The sequence below is a fragment of the Megascapheus bottae genome, chromosome X, assembly GCF_031878675.1.
Source record: "Megascapheus bottae isolate mThoBot1 chromosome X, mThoBot2.hap1, whole genome shotgun sequence".
NCBI classification, from domain to species: domain Eukaryota; kingdom Metazoa; phylum Chordata; class Mammalia; order Rodentia; family Geomyidae; genus Megascapheus; species Megascapheus bottae.
In genome coordinates this window covers 105,341,793-105,358,388 of record NC_143547.1, presented here as the reverse complement: position 1 = coordinate 105,358,388, position 16,596 = coordinate 105,341,793, and the positions used below count along the sequence as shown (strand labels likewise).

Sequence of the window (16,596 nt, the reverse complement as noted above, 5' to 3'; positions counted from 1 at the left end):
AGCCCCAGGACCCATTTAAAAAAAAGACCTCAGGGACATTGACCATATCCTGAGTCCAATCCCAGGAAGCATAAGTGGCTTCTAACATGTTATTAATGAGTGTACCTCACTGCAAAGCAAGCACTTAAACACTGAATAAGGATATAATGGGCTAAAACCTTGGTGCTTTGACAATGAAGAATCTTGAACCAATTGGGGCAGAAAAGAATATGTGAAGGATATACAGTGAGCTGAGAAGGCAGGCTTGTCTCGAAGATAAATGGTTTTCATAAAGTAACAGTCAATGCTACCAACAGCCCTCACAATGGGCCCTTTGGCATCGCAGGCACCTTCCCATAGACTCACTTCTCCTCAGAGGCAGTCTGGCGCTCCATGCGCAGGGCAGCTTCCATGCTCTGGCTCTGCATCCGCAGCTGGTCCACCTGCACGCTGTGCTGCTGCTGCAGAGCCTCCCGCTCACTCTCCAGTTGCCTGGCCTGCTCACTGGCAGCCCTCGCCCTGGTATGGAAAGAAGAACACAGTGAGGGGACTATAGGCAGGGTGGCACAGGCTAGGGGGGTCAGGTTGTAAGCATCTGTGACTACAAGTTGACTTCAGGTGACAGAGTGGCGCTAAGGAGCCAGCTGGAAGGTGGAAGATAAGGAGTTCCATCAAAAATGTGTTTGCAGCTGGGCACTGTGGCTCGCATCTGTAATCCTAGCTACTCAGCAGGCTCAGGACTGTGGATCTTGGTTCAATGCCAGTCCGGGCACTAAAGTCCATGAGACTCTTATATCCAATTAACCACCAGAAAACCAGAAGTGGTGCTGTGGCTCAAGTGGTAGACGGCTAGCCTTGAACTGAAGAGCTCAGGGACAGCACCCAGGCTCAGAGTTCAAGCCCTACAACTGACAAAAAAAGAGCCCTACAACTGACAAAAGAGTCAAGAAGAGGGTGAAGTGCCTGCCCTCTGAGCTGCTTGCTGAAATGAGGTGAAAGGAGCATCAGGAAATCCTAAGGCCCTAAGCGAGAACTGTCTCAGTGGAGGGTTGTTGGAGAGACTTGAAAGAGCAGCCAGGAGACTTCCTAGCTGAAGAATGCTAGTACTGAGCTCAAGGGTAGACTAAGGTCTCACCCCAGGTCACAGCTCCGCTGGAGACCTCGAGAGACTTTGTGGAAGCCCAGTTCCCACACCTGGGTAATAGGGCCTTGAAGGCAGGACATGACCTCAATACCCTTGGCAGGAAATGCTTCTTTCTGTCCATGTTCTCCGTGTTTCACCTTCATCACCCGATCCCTCCAAAATCTCCTCGTCCTAGCCTCCCTTTGTTTCCAACTTCCAGAACCTAGCCACATTATCCTGCTGCTCTGACACTTCCACTACCCTGTTGCAGGACCAATGGTGGTCACTTCCCAGTGGTCCCGAGGTGGCCCATGATGACAGGTCACTCTCGCTCTGCAAAGGCAAGCTTGTGCTATTGGGTGAGGGCCCGGCCCGCTTCTGCCTTTGCTCACATTGCTTCCCTACCCACTCAGAGCCTAACCACTCTCCCCTCCTTTATGTCGGAAAACAACCCCGATAACAGCTCCACATACCTCTAACCCCTGACCACCTACTATGTGAGGACTGCTTCACCCATCTGTGTTAACTGCAGCAGCAGGGCACTATAAAAATCATAGTAGCAATCCTGCCCTCTCACCCAATGATCCCGTTTATGGCACTCAAAACTGCTTTGCAAAGGAGCAGGCCTGAAACCACTAGTCTGCAACGTGGGATCTGGGCTGGTGTAAGCTCCCTGTGCTGCTTGTGATACTTTCCCTGCCTGAACTGTTCATACAACGAAGCCTACATGAATTCCTACAAGTCAGGAATGTTGGTATGTGCCAGGCAGAAGGCACCACTGAGAGTCTGCAAAAGAAATGGAATGTGCTGAGTGTCTTAGTAGATAAGGTATACCTCCCTAATGCAGAAACAGAACAGCCAATGTAGACAAGTACACACACACACACACACACACACACACACACACACACACACACACACACACACAGGCATGCGTGCACGTGCGTGAGAAACAGAATTAGAGAGCAATCTCTTTGATAAACATAGATCAAAAAAATTCTCAATAAAATACGTGCACAACAAATTCAACAAAACATTAAGAAGGTCAGAAGCTACTCTGCAGGGTAAGATCTGAGAAAAGAGGTTTAAAGGCAGCCCATGCAGGCAAATCCTTGAGACTCATCCTTCATTAAGCAATAAAAAGCCAGAAACAGGTGTATCCCAAGTGGCAGAGCACCAGTTACAAGCAAATGAGCCAAGTGAGAGGAAGAGGCTTGAAGTTCAATACCCAGAACCAGCATGCATTCACACCTAAATTAATTAATTAGTTAATTAAAATAAAACATAAGCTGGGCAAGGTTGCTTAAAAACCTGTAATCCTAGCTACTAGGAAAGTAGAGATCATGGGACTGAAGTGAAGGCAAAGCAGGACCAAAAAAGTTCAAGAGACAATATCTCAACCACGTGCTGGGAGGAGTGGTGCCCAGCTGTCATCCCAACTGGTGCCCTGTAACTCAAAGAAGCCAGATAGGAGGATCCAAGCCAAGACTAGCTCAGGCATAAAGCCAGACCATACTTCAAATGTGGGACCGGGAGTGTAGCCTAGTGGTAGAGTGGTGCTTACCTAGCATGCACGAAGGCCCAGGTTCGATTCCTCGGTACCACATACACAGAAAAAAGCTGGAAGTGGTGCTGAGGCTCAAGTGGTAGAGCTTTAGCCTTGAGAAAGTCCAAGGACAGTGCTCAGGCCCTGAGCTCAAGCCCAGGACCGGAAATGATAATGATGATGATGATGATGTAACCAGGCACTAATGGCTTCATGCCTGAAATCTTAGCTACTCAGGATGCTGCAATCTGAGGGCTGTGGTTCAAAGCCAGCCCGGGCAATAAAGTCATGAAACTCTTATCTCCAATTAACTGCAAAAGATGCTGAACATAACTTCTTACTCCTTTTTTATCTCATGTCCATCTTGGCCATTTAGCAGCTTGAAGATCCTTGAAAAGACTGGGTCTATGTTGCTTGCGTTGTTTTTCCAGAGGAAAATAGTAAAATATATATGGCAATAGAGCTAAGACTCTCTTAAATATTTCTTATATATGGCAACTCCAAAGGACAGGGTAAAGACTATAAAATTGTACTTTCTCTTTAAATGTTCTATGCTGTCAATGTTAAATATTGTAACAACCAAGCAATATTCCAATGTCTGCGTGATCATGGGGACATGGCTACTTACAGTGATATCAGTAGTTAAACAACTAAAGACCACCCATTACAGCCATGCTAACAGTACATAATACTAAAATAGGCCACACGTTTTTGTAGTCTCAAAGTATGTGGTTAATTACCCTCAAAGTTACTGTGGTCTCATGTTTACTCTCTATGTACCTGTGATATGCAAAATATAGAGACCCTTGGCCTCCAGGAGTTTACATTCTCATGGTGCTGTTGGTGCAAGAAAACTGCTTCTAGTTCTTGCATTGCTTTGGTATTAATTATACCATTTTGGAAGGATCCCTTGGCCCACAGTTTTAAAAAGGCAGAGGGCTACGTTAAATTTCAGGGCATTAGTGCTTGAGTTTACAGTGTATTAGCTCTGCTCTTCAACTTCTTTCCCCAGGGAACTGTGCAGGTAATGTTCATTTCTGTGAATAAGAGAAGAAACCATTCTACCTAAGAGCGTATTTACCATCTCCCTATACTGCATATGCTCAGTGATACAGCTGTCAACCAATGGCTAAGAAGACTTAGAATTCTCTAAGACTGTGCATCTCTCAATTCTGTCTTTACCTGTTTTCACATTATGTCTTACTCAATGGGCAGGATTTCCTTATAAGCCTTTCATAACAGGATATTGGTCCTAATTTTTAACCTTTTGTGTAGGGTGTGTGCATCTGTTCTGAAGCAGCATTATGATAGATGTGCCTGCACTTCTAAGGAATTACTTTATTAGTTCACATTTTCAGTTGAAATTTTACATGTATCGTTGTTTTCTATAGTTCTTTTGAATCAAGGGGTTTACTCTGCATGTTTATTAGCACTGAACCTAGTTAAAATGCAAGCAATAGTGGTGGCAGGTCCATACCTGATTTTAGAATATGAATATTCTGTTGCATGATTGAAATTCACACTTATTAGGTGATAATTTTATATATGCACTTAATAACAAAGCAATAGATACTTAAACCAATAATGTGGGTTTAGTCCAATTTTTCTATTGGATCTTCCATTGAAAATAGGAAGAAGATAAATGGGCAATTACAACACATTCAAACTGTCAGGAATAGAGCATAACAGGGCTCGTCCTCTTTTCTAGTTATTTTCCAAACATGTTTAAAAACAAGACGCACACTAAGCATGTTGGCTAAGGAAATAAATTGCTGTGGTTAGAACAGTCAGAAAGGTGCAGAGTTTCAGAAACGATAGGAAACTAGACCAGTTTTTAGGGGAGAGCGGTATACAGCATGTTAAATAACTAGATGCAGGGTTTGTCTGGTGAGGTTTATAGAGTTCAGTATGGGGTTGCTTAAAAAACTAGGAACCTGATCCAGATGTGGTTCCTGTGATCAGGCTTATGCAGGATTGTGAAGCCAGCCTAGGCAACATAGCTAAATTTTTTAAGCAAAAAATCCAGTATCTTGGGGGTGCATGGGAACAATACACTACGTGCACTTAAAGATGTGTAGGTAACCAAGAAATTTCTATTGTGCTTACGGGTCTTGAAGGACCCCACAAGAAGGGACCATTCCACTTGTTACACAAATACTCTTACCATCTGCAGTTTGAGTTCTCTCATTACTGTGTTTTGTTTTATAACCAGAGCTTTATTGCTGAATCAGCTAGACTGCACAATTTTTTTGTTTAAAGCAGCATGTGCATGTGGTGGTACTGGCTTTTTCTCCGCTTCTCATACTAGTCTACCACTAGAGTCAGCTCTGCTATGTTACAGATTATTCTGAAAACATTGGCTCCTTTGCTGGTGGTATGTGGCCACTGACTAATTGATTTCTGCACAGGGCACTAGGCTTGATCCCAGCATAGACCCTCCCTGAGTTAAACAACAGTTCTAGTTTTTAAGGAAAAAAAAAGTCACCGCTCTGTAACTAAAAGGATTAATACTAGATTATCTTTCACAAAGGTTTAATTCATTCTCCTTTAAGTACCAAACTGCTCACTGCGTGCACTTGCTCTACATGTTCTCCATTGCTCCATGAATTATGCTAAATGAATTTTATTGCTTATGTTTGAAGTATTACAAAAGGCAGCTTGCTTTTTTTTTCTGCCAGTCCTTGGCTTGAGCTCAGGGCCTGAGCACTGTCCTTGGACTTTCTCAAGGCTAGCACTCTACCACTTGAGCCTCAGCACGACTTCCAGCTCTTTGCTATGTATGTGGGGTACCAAGGAATCGAACCTGGGTCTTCGTGCATACTAAGCAAGCACTCTACCACTAGGCCAAACTCCCGACCCCAAGCTTGCTTTTTTAATCTATGCATCTTTGGGGAGTTTGAAGAAGAAATTGGGTTCCTTCATGTAAAAAGGAACTATTGTATGAGTTTGGAAACTCTGCACCTGTGTGTATACAGCAATAAAGCAGTATGGGCTGAGAATGCACTGGAAAAAAAAAAGAGGGGGGCCAGGGGTTTGGCCTAGTGGTTAAAGTGCTTGCCTAGCATGCATGAAGACCCAGGTTCGATTCCTCGGTACCACATATATAGAAAAAAGCCGGAAGTGGTGCTGAGGCCCAAGTGGTAGAGCTCTAGCCTTGAGAAAGTCCAAGGACAGTGCTCAGGCCCTGAGCTCAAGCCCAGGACTGGCAAAACAAAAAACAAAAAAAGAGGCTGGACATTGAATTGTAGCTTAAGTGGTAGAGCACTAGCCTTGAACAAAAGAGCTCAAGGACAACACCCAGTCCTCGAGTTCAAGCCCCAGGACTAACACCAAAAAACTACTGGGAAAAGCTGCTAAATGCATATTTCAAGGAGTAGAGGAACTTCTTAGTAAGCACAAGGCCATGATTTCAGACCCTAATACTGCTCCCCCCAAAAAAAACAACCAGAGGGCTAGGAAGTTGGCTAGTGTTAAGACTGCTTGCCTAGTATGCACAAAGACCCAGGTTCAATTTCTCGGTACCACATACATAGAAAAAGCTCAAAGTGGTATTATGGGTCAAGTGGTGAGAAAGCCCAAGGACAGTGCCCAGGCACTGATTTCAAATCCCAGGACTGGAGAAAAAAAAAAAAACAACAGCATATACCGTGATCAAGTTGGGTGCATGCAAGGTTGGTTCAATATATGGAAAATCAATAAACATAATACGACATATCAACACAAAAACTATGTGATCATCTCAATTGACACAGAAAAAGGACTAAGTTTTTATGATAAAAACTCTGAAGTGGGCAGGGAGTTTGGCCTAGTGGTAGAGTGCTTGCCTAGCATGTATGACGACCAGGGCTTGATTCCTTGGTATCACATACAAAGAAAAACCTGAAGTGGTGCTGTGGCTCAAGTGATAGAGCACTAGCCTTGAAAAAAACCCAAGGACAGTACTCAGGCCCTGAGTTCAAGCCTCACGACAGGCAAAAATAAAAAACTCTGAATAAAGTAGGAATAGAAGGAATGTACATGAACATCATAAAGGTATATATGGGCCTAGAGCGATGGCTCACACCTGTAATCCTAGCTACTCAGGAGTCTGAGATCAAGGATCAAGGTTCAAAGCCAGACTGGGCACAAAAGGACGTGAGACTCTCAACTCTAACCTCTAGAAAATGGGAAATGGGGCTTGCCTCAAGGGTAGGGCAGTGGCCTTGAGGTGAAGAGCTCAGGGACAGCACTCAGGCCCAGGGGTACAGTGGTAGCTGAAGAGCTCCGGGACAGGGCCCAGGCCAAGTTCAAGTCCTAGGCTGTACAAATAAATAAATAAATAAATAAATAAATAAATAAATAAATAAATAAAGATAAACAAATTTATATATGACAAATCTACAGGTAACATCATATTGAACAGGGAAAAATTTAAATCCATTGGACACCGGAGGCTCACATCTGTAATCCTAGCTATGCGGGAGGCTAAAATGTGAGGATCACACTTCGAAGCCAGCCTGGGCAGGAAAGTCATTGAAACTCATCTTCAATTAACCATCAGGAAACTGGGAGTTGTTTTGTGGCTCAAAGTAGTAGAATGCTAGCTTTGATCGAAAGAGTTCAGGGGCATCACCCAGGTCCTGAGTTCAAGCCCCATAATCAGCAAAAAAAAAAAAAAATCATTGGGGCCAGGAGTTTAGCCTAGTGGTAGAGTGCTTGCCTAGCATGCACGAAGACCCAGGTTCAATTCTTTGGTACCACATACATAGAAAAAAGCCAGAAGTGGTACTGTGGCTCAAGTGGTAGAGTGTTAGCCTTGACCTTGAGTAAAAAAAAAAAAAGTGTTCAAGGACAGTGCCCAGGCCCTGAGTTCAAGCCCCAGGGCTGGCAAAAAAAAAAAAGAAAGAAAAGAAAAAAAAAGAAAGGAAAGGAAAGGAAAGGAAAGAAAAATTGTTGGGGGGGGCAGACGCCAGTGGCTCACACCTATAATCCTAGTTATTTAGGAGGCTGAGATATGAGGATCACAGTTCAAAGTCAGCCCATGTACTAAAGTCCATGAGACTCTTATCCCCAATTATCAACCACCAGAAAACTGGAAGTGGCGCTGTGGCCCAAGTGGTAGAGCACTAGAGCTGAGAAGCTCAGGGATAGCACCCAGGCCTAGAGTTCAAGACTCATGGGCGACAAAAAAGAAAATAAAGAAAAAATAAAACTGTCATATGGGGCTGGGAGTATAGCCTACTCATAGAGTACTCGCCTAACATGTACAAAGCCCATTGTTCAATTCCTCAGTACCACAAGCACCGAAAAATTCAGGAAGTGGTACTGTGGCTCAAGTGGTAGAGTGCTAGCCTTGAGAAAGCCCAGAGACAGTGTCCAGGCCCTGAGTTCAAGACCCAGGACTGGCAAAAAAAAAAACAATGTTATGGACATGGTACTGGAAATATAAACACAACTACATAGTCATAAAAACTTATGACTCTATAGACATAATGTTTTATTACATAGATTATTATGTATCTATGACATACAAACCCTCAACCTAATTTTGTTTATGTTCTAAAATATAAGTGCCAGTGATTGTCTATAGATTCCCTTCGTGAATTCCCTTCGTGAAACACGTCATTTGAAATATGATGTAAAAGTCAATGTTAACAAATTCTTCAATTAAAAAAAAAACCTATCACATGTCATTTGCAAGAAAGTGAACTGGAGATCATCATATTCAATGAAACAAGCCAAGCTCAAAATAGGTGTGTGTGTGTATGCGTGCACATACGTCTGTGCGCGTGTGCTCATCAAATTGTATAGAATTTGATTCCAAGTATTGCATTGTGTTTGAGGGGGATGAAGAGGAAAGAGAAAGAAAATAGAATGGTGGAGGATGAATAATTATTTCTCTGTGGAAAAAAAAGGTCCTATGTGAGAGGTATTCTCTGTGCTCCTTATCAGTCAAGATAATCTTCTCCAGTCTTTAATAGGGTGGGTCCTACCAAGTACTCATTGGACAAATGTAACCTTAGAGGGTAAGGTCTTGCATGTGGCTTTAGGATCCTCTAAAATGCCTCCTAAAGAAATAACCCAAGTGCAATCAGGGTCAGAGAGCCTGGTGACAAGAGCTGGGACCCAGGTCCTCAATGATTAGGCTAAAACTCTTCCAATCAGTTCCTAGGCAGCAGTGTTCACGCAGTAACTGCTTCTATCCTCTCACACAGGAAACCCTAGAGCTTTCTACATTTTCTTCATTCAATTCTGGAGCCTCCATTGCACACTTTCCTTCCCCACTCACCTGCCCTCCAAAGCCTGGAGTTCTTTGGTAGCAGCTTCCAAGCGACTCTGGCTCTCCTGGAGCTCCCCAAGTAATGATGTCACCTGAGCTTTCACAGACGCCTTGTCATCAGCCATCTGCTACAGAAGTAAAGGCCACTTCTCGTTAGTACTGCTTTCTCCCCAGCTGCTGGTTTCTAGCCTCCCTAAGTTCCACAGTAGCTTGCAAGCAACTGGGACAAATGTATCCTGTGGGTTTCTGGTCTGCATTCATCAACCCCAAACCCAAGTACCCCAACTATCACTGCTGCCTGAGATGCATGCATTTCCCCATCTCCACTCACTGCCCCCTCCCAAGGCTGCTGCCCAATCAAGGAGGACAATTTGGGCAATGGAAAGACTCAGTCCCAATTACCCACACCCCCAGGCTCAGTCCTAATCTTTGTGGATAGGGGGACACAGGCCTCTAAGAAACACAGAAGCATAGAAATGCCTAAAGATTTCTTGGGGCCAGGAGTTTGGCATCGTGGTAAAATGCTTGCCTAACATGCAAAAAGACCTGGGTTTGATTCTTCAGTACCACATACATAAAAAAAAAGCCAGAAGTGGTGCTGAGGCTCAAGTGGTAGACTCTAGTCTTGAGAAAGTCCAAGGACAGTGCACAGACCCTGAGCTTAAGCCCAGGACTGGCACCAAAAAAAAGGCTTCTGTAGTTGCTGACAGCAAAGCCACTGCCTGGTCACTAGACCTTAAAAGGCTGAACTAAGATGTCATGTAACTAGAGTACTATCACTGCACGAGTCTTAGAATCTTTAAGCACAATGAAGAAAAGAGAGGCCTAGTCCACACACCTAGGGCCAGGAGAGACAGGTTTCTCAAAGCAAGAGTTAATACTAAATCTTTTTCTTTTTTTCATATGCCTAGGTGCTGTCTTTGAGCTTCTTTTGTTCAAATCTAGTGCTCCTACCACTTGAGCTACAGCTCTACTTCTGGCTTTTTTTTTTGTTTTGTGTTTTTGCCAGTGTCCTATGATTGAGCTCAGGACCTGAGAACTGTCCTTGGGCTTTCTCAAGGCTAGAGATCTACCACTTGAGCCATAGCACTAGTTCCAGCTTTTTCTATGCATTTGGTACAGAGGATCGAACCTGGGTCTTCATGCATGCTAGGCAAACACTCTCCCACTAGGCCACACTTCTGGCCCCCTTCTTCTGGCTTTTTTTAAAATAGTTTATTGGACAAAAAAAGAATCCCATGGAGCCGAGCGTGGTGGTGGTGGTGGTGGTGGTGGTTCACATCTATAATCCTAGCTACTCAGGAGGCTGAGATCTGAGGATCAAGGTTCAAAGCCAGCCTGGGCACAAAAGGACCTGAGGGCTTCGTGCATGCTAGGTGAGCACTCTACCACTAGACCATAATCCCTGCCTGCACAGGCTAGCTTTGAACTGTGATCCTGAGATCTCAGGCTGCTGAGTAGGTAGGATTACAGGTGTGAGCCATTGGTACTCAATCTAAATCTTTTAATTTTTGAGAATGACAAAAAATATTCCATTTAACCATAAACTAACATATCTGACCAAACTTTAACATGGCTACAAGCAGCCTAAGAGTACATTCCTGAAATGTTTTGGCCCCTGCCCAGTTCCTATTTGGAAATGTTCAGGGCTATTAAGTCTTAGGCCTAAGACTTCACATATGACCTTTCTTGGAGCATTTACGGAGAAGACTATCAGTTATGAACCCTTCCTCTGTCCATTTCAGATGTCTGCATTTCTCCCACACTCCAGGTATCTCTATCTCAGGACCTGAGAGCTATTGCTTTGAAATGGAAATCATCAAGAAGGATCCTTTAGTCTCCTTAAAAGAATAGGATCAGGGCTGGGAATTTGGCTTAGTAGTAGAGTGCTTGCCTAGCAAGCATGAAGCCCTGGGTTTGATTCCTCAGTACTACATACACAGAAAAAGCCAGAGTGGTGCTGTGGCTCAAATGGCACAGTGCTAGGCTTGAGCAAAAGAAGCTTAGAAGAGTGCCCAGAACCTGAGTTCAAGCCCCAGGACTGGCAAAAAAAAAAGAGGATAGGATCCTTCTAGGCATAGGTGGCTCACAGCTGTATCCTTGGGAGGGTTGGATCTGATGGTCAAAGCTAGTCCAGGCAGGAAAATTTTATCTCCAGTTAACCATGAGAAAAAGCTGAAGTGGGGATGACACTGTCTAAAAAGAAATATTACTCCTTACTTCACTTAAGTAACTAATTCCTCTGTACATCACCTTTAAATAACAAGAAAGGGCTGGGAGTTTGGCCTAGTGGTAGAGTGCTTGCCTAGCATGCATGAAGACCCGGGTTCGATTCCTCAGTACCACATACATTGAAAAAAAATCCAGAAGTGATGGTGAGGCTCAAGTGGTAGAGCTCTAGCCTTGAGAAAGTCCAAGGACAGTGCTCAGGCCCTGAGCTCAAGCCCAGGACTGGCAAAAAAATAAATAAATAAATAACAAGAAAAAATTAAAAATAAAAAATAAGTACAGAGAGAAATATTAAAAACTATAGTGCCTGGCATAAATATATATTTTTTAAAGACTAAAGTGGCCAGGCACAGTGCCGGGGCCTACCGGCAGCAAATTGGGGTTCCTGAAATAGGGGGCAGGGACTGGAAAAATTAGAAGAGAGACAAACACATCGGGTCCGGGAGGTCTGCAGCCCAGGCAAAAACTGCAGCAGCCCATTTATTCTCAACTCAAAGTTTATATCCCTTCTTGAGACCAGGGCACCGCCAGGTGTTACATCCAGATGGTTAATCAGGGAACTGTTGGGGGTTACATTCATATGGTAAATCTCAGATCAATTGAACAGGAGAAGGCCAAAAAACAATAAGACAATCAAGCAATTATCTGATGCAAATCAAAGTACAGTTTGATTCCACTCTTGCTCCCGACAGCACAGTGGCTCACAACTGTAATCCTAGCTACTCAGGAGGCTGAGATTTTAGGATTAAGGTTTAAAGCCAACTCAGGCACAAAAGGAGTGAGACTCTTATCTCCAATTAACCTCTAGAAAACAAGTGGGGCTTGGCTCAAAGGGTAGGGTGGTAGCCTTGAGCTGGCCAGCTCAGAGACAACGCCCAGACCAAGTTCAAGCCCCATGACCACCCCCCCCCCAAAAAAAGGCTAAAGTGAAACAGACATGGTGGCTCCCGCCTGTAACCCTAGCTACTCAGGAGGCTGAGATTCTGAGGATCATGGTTCAAAGCCAGCCTGGGCCCAAAAGTGTTGGGGACCGACTGTGGGGTCAATGACCTTGGACCTGACCTTGGACCTACACAACTGTATACACGAGGAAGTAACTCTTATCAGGATAACTTTAAGCAATGTCAATCAGTTCTTATCAGGATGACCTTTCTCATTTGTCTTATAACTTGTTTACTATTTTGTATGAATGTAGCCTCTGGCAGTTCCCTAGTTTTAAGAAGAGTATTTAAGGTCGGAAGTAAAAATAAAGAGGGGTCTTAGGCAGCAGTCTGGAGCTCACAGCCTTCTTGGACTGCTGACTTGGGCTGTAGTCCTCCCGAACTCCATCTGTTTGTCTCTCTTCTATTTTTTCCTAGTCCTTGCCCCTATTTCAGGAATCCCAATCCGCGAACCCTGGTTTGCTGCCGGCTGGCCCCGGCACAAAAGGACCTGAGACTCTTATCTCCAATTAACCTATAGAAAATGGGAAGTGGGGCTTGGCTCAAGGGTAGGGTGGTAGCCTTGAGCTGAACAGCTCAGAGACAACGCCCAGACCAAGTTCAAGCCCCATGACCCACAAAAAAACAGGAAGAAAGAAAGAGACGGAGAGAGACAGAGAGCAAGACAGAGGGAGGGAGGGAGGGAGAGAGGGAGAGGGAGAGGGAGAGGGAGAGGGAGAGGGAGAGGGAGAGGGAGAGGAGAGAGAGAGAGAGAGAGAGAGAGAGAGAGAGAGAGAGAGAGAGAGAGAGAAAGAGAGAAAGAAAGAAAGAAAGAAAGAAAGAAAGAAAGAAAGAAAGAAAGAAAGAAAGAAAGAAAGAATACCATATGACAACAGAGGCTGAGACTGGAGAGATGCAGCTGCTAGCTAAGAGTGCCAAGAAATGATGGGAGCCAGCAGACATTGGGAGAAGAGCCTTGAATCGTTTCTCCCTCCCGGCCCACAGAAGGAACTCCCTAATCATACCTTGATGTTGAATCTCTAATCCAAAGAACTGAGGAATAATAAAACTGTTGTTTAAGCCCCCAAGCATGTGGTACCTAGTTTTGGCAGCCCTAGCAAACTCATACACCTAAGCAAATGACAAACATTAAACCAGGCACTCCCAGCAGTCTAGCACATTGGCTCCTTAGCCCCACAGTAAACATTTTCACTCCACAGCCAGAACCCAACTGTGGAAGGTCCACTCCTTCCCCCCACCTCGGCCTTCCAGACAGCACAAGCTCTGCTCAACTATTGTTGCCAAGGTACTGAGACCAGCTGGACCACAAAGGCCTTGAAACATTCTCCTTAGCTAAATCCGCTAGGCATGTCATCCCTCAGGAACAGTAGTAGAATACAGGGCCAACTCACAGGCCTGGGGGGCCACATCCTCCACTCCCCAAAGGCAGATGTGGGTCCTTGCCTGGTTCCTGGAAAATCCTCCAACCCAATCCTGCCTGGGGAGAGTGGTCTGTTCATGTTTCCCTGGGGCCTGGAGCCTTGCCAGGAACTCTATGCTGGCGCCCTTGATGCAGGTGGGGACCTTGGAGCACATGGTATCCTGGACCCCTGGACCCTGGTGAGCTTCTGACATGACAGTACCATGCGTGCTGTCCCGGCTCGCTGTTCTGCAGCTCCGATAACACAAGCACCCCTCCCTGGGAGGCACCTGGAAGCTGGCGCCTGGCTTCTCCTCATCCCTGCCCCAAGGAGCTCACAGCATGGCGGATCTTAACCTGGGTCCTTTCACTATCGTGATTCTCTGTTGTGTGAGTCTCCCTGCAGAAGCAAGACTGAGGGTACTCTGGGGGAGCCCTGACTGCAGGCTCTTTGTTTCCCTATGGTCTTCACCTACCTGTTGGCATCTCTTTAGTTGCTCCACTTCCTGTATGGCTTGCTCTCTCTGCCTTCTTAGGTTAAGGTTCTCCAGATTCAGTCTCTCCACTAGCTTCCTGGCTTCCTGAAATCTGCACATGAGGAACTCCTTCTCCTCCCTCTGGCTGACCTGGAAATGGAGCAGCTGCTCACAGCGCTCCCGCAGCATCTGGTTGCTCTGCCGGATGGCATCTGGGGGCACAGAAGATGACGAAGAGCTAAGTCCTGACAGCTAAGCATCATGGCCCACTAGCTACTGCATAGACCCATGCAAGCCTAAGACTCATAAGGTCCAATGCCCAAAACTCCTCCACCACCATGGCACCCTCCCTATAAAACCTGGAGACCCTGCCCAAGATACGTGGCTTCTAAACATTTGTTTTTATTTAACACTTCCAAATGAATGACAGTAATGATATAGCCCTAAATTTCTACAATGCAATACTAACCACATTAATTAGCATCAATTATAAGAAGTTCATGGAGGCCAGGAGTTTGGCCTAGTGGTTAAAGTGCTTGCCTAGCATGCACGAAGACCAGGGTTCGATTCCTCGGTACCACATACATAGAAAAAAGCCGGAAGTGGTGCTGAGGCTCAAGTGGTAGAGCTCTAGCCTTGAGAAAGTCCAAGGACAGTGCTCAAGCCCTGAGCCCAAGCCCAGGACTGGCAAAAAAAAAAAAGCAAAAGCCCAGGCCCTGAGTTCAAGCCCCATGGTGGACAAAAAAAAAAAAAAAGAAAAGGTATCAATGTATGTAAATTAATGCACCTTCTATCTGGCAAATATCATGTAACCCTTTTATTAATTACAATAAAAAATTAAAAAAAAAAAAGAAGTTCATGGACATTACCAGGCTCTGAGTTCAAGCCCCCGGACTGGCACACAAAAAAGTGTCAACTATGGGGTCCGGGAGTTTGGCCTAGTGGTAGAGTGCTTGCCTTGCATGCAGGAAGACCCAGGTTCAATTCCTTGGTACCACATACATAGAAAAAAATCAGAAGTGGTGCTGAGGCTCAAGTGGTAGAGCTCTAGCCTTGAAAAAGCCTGAAGACAGTGCTCAGGCCCTGAGTACAAGCCCAAGGACTGGCAAAAAAAAAGGAACAAGTTATATTTGACAAGGAACTAAATTTCATTCAGGTTCTGGTTAGTCAAAGGCGTTTCCACCCTGGGACTTAGTCCCAATCTTACCATGCCTGTAACTCTGCGGATTTGGAGACATGCCTGCAGATGGGGGCACAGGAAGCTGGGAGGGGGGTGGGCAGCAGGTGGGAAATGCAGATCAAGTTAGTAGCTGCTCTGGAGTTTAACGCCCTCAGTTGCATATTCAACAGGGAGTACAAGATCCACTTTATAAGATGAAAAGAGCGGTATGTGAAGTAGAAATGATGTCCAGTGTCAAAGACCAACTCCGAGACCAGCTGGTCCTCCTCTCCTCATACTAATCAATGAGCATGTGCCAATGTCACAGATGACAGTTGAGGAACGAACCCAGTCCCCAGCTTCCAGAAGACAAAAGCTTTAGGCTGAAGCCTCTGCCAGGACTGTCCCAGAGCCAGATGACCCCTTTCCAGGAGCCATACCCCTTTCACAGGAAGACTTCCACCTTATCCATGGAAAAAACATACCCTTCACAGGCAAGACCTCACCTCTTCCCAAAGAAGATCCCAGGATCTACCCCTGCTTATCCCCATCCTTCCCTTTCTTCTCTTCCCAAAACTGCTCCTGAGAGCAGTCTAAATATATTTCCTTCAGCCTATTACGCACCACACAGTCTACTTGGAGGAAACTCAACCGAAAACTAAGTGGGAAGGCAGCTAAGTTTGAAAGTTATCTCGTTCTTGGGCACATGCCCACCCGAGACCCAGGAAACACAGAGGCCCAGTAGTAAGGAGAGTAAGTGGACCTCCTGATAGGTACTGGTGACTCATGCCTATAATTCTACCTACTCAGGAGGATCATGAGACAAAGCCAGCCGAGGCACAAGAGTCTGTAAGATTCCATCTATAAAATAACCAGCAGGAAGCAGGGAAGTTAGCATGGCTCAAGTGAAAGAGTACCAACTGAGCATGCAAACAAGGAAGGTACAAGAGTATGAGGCTCTGAGTTAAAACCCCATACCACATAACAGAAAATGAAACCTTCTGACTTTTATTGCACCCACTCTTACACACTCGTTTATATACTTACCTCGGAGCTCTTGATTCTCCTCCAGGCAGCGCTGGACACTCTCTGGGGTACCCTGCTCAGAAGGCAGATGTAGCATGGCTGCCTTCCCTGGAGAAGACGCTTCACCAAGCATGTCCTGGTCATCTACCGGACCACCACTAGGCTGCACCATCTCACACAACTGATTCTTCCAGAGGTGCCTGCTCATCCAACAAGGCAGCGTCTGAAACAGAAAGGCAGCGTCTGAAACAGAAAGGCAGCAAGAACATCACATGGCACCACACAGAATCTCCCTACCCACCAGGGTGAGGAGTTACTCTGTGCAGACACTCTGGGCCTGCATTCTGAGTGGAATGTGGAGTAGTGGACAAGTTCATGTAGTGCATGCAGATGCTAAAGTAGGATTTGAGAATAAAAGGTAGCGAACAGTATCATTTTCAAAGGAGAAGACTATTTGTA

General features: G+C 45.3%; 1 protein-coding gene across 1 annotated transcript in view; it reads right to left on the bottom strand.

Annotated features, from left to right (window-relative positions):
• The window catches only part of Ikbkg (inhibitor of nuclear factor kappa B kinase regulatory subunit gamma), a 30,846-nt gene that overhangs the window by 8,329 nt on the left and 5,921 nt on the right, over positions 1-16,596 (bottom strand). Inside the window, exons 2-5 of the mRNA XM_090325689.1 lie at positions 16,159-16,360; positions 13,953-14,164; positions 8,917-9,035; positions 346-498 (exon numbers count right to left, since the gene is read on the bottom strand). Of these exons, the coding sequence (XP_090181815.1) occupies positions 346-498; positions 8,917-9,035; positions 13,953-14,164; positions 16,159-16,345 (671 nt within the window). The 5' untranslated portion in view covers positions 16,346-16,360. The remainder of the gene's footprint in view (positions 1-345; positions 499-8,916; positions 9,036-13,952; positions 14,165-16,158; positions 16,361-16,596) is intronic.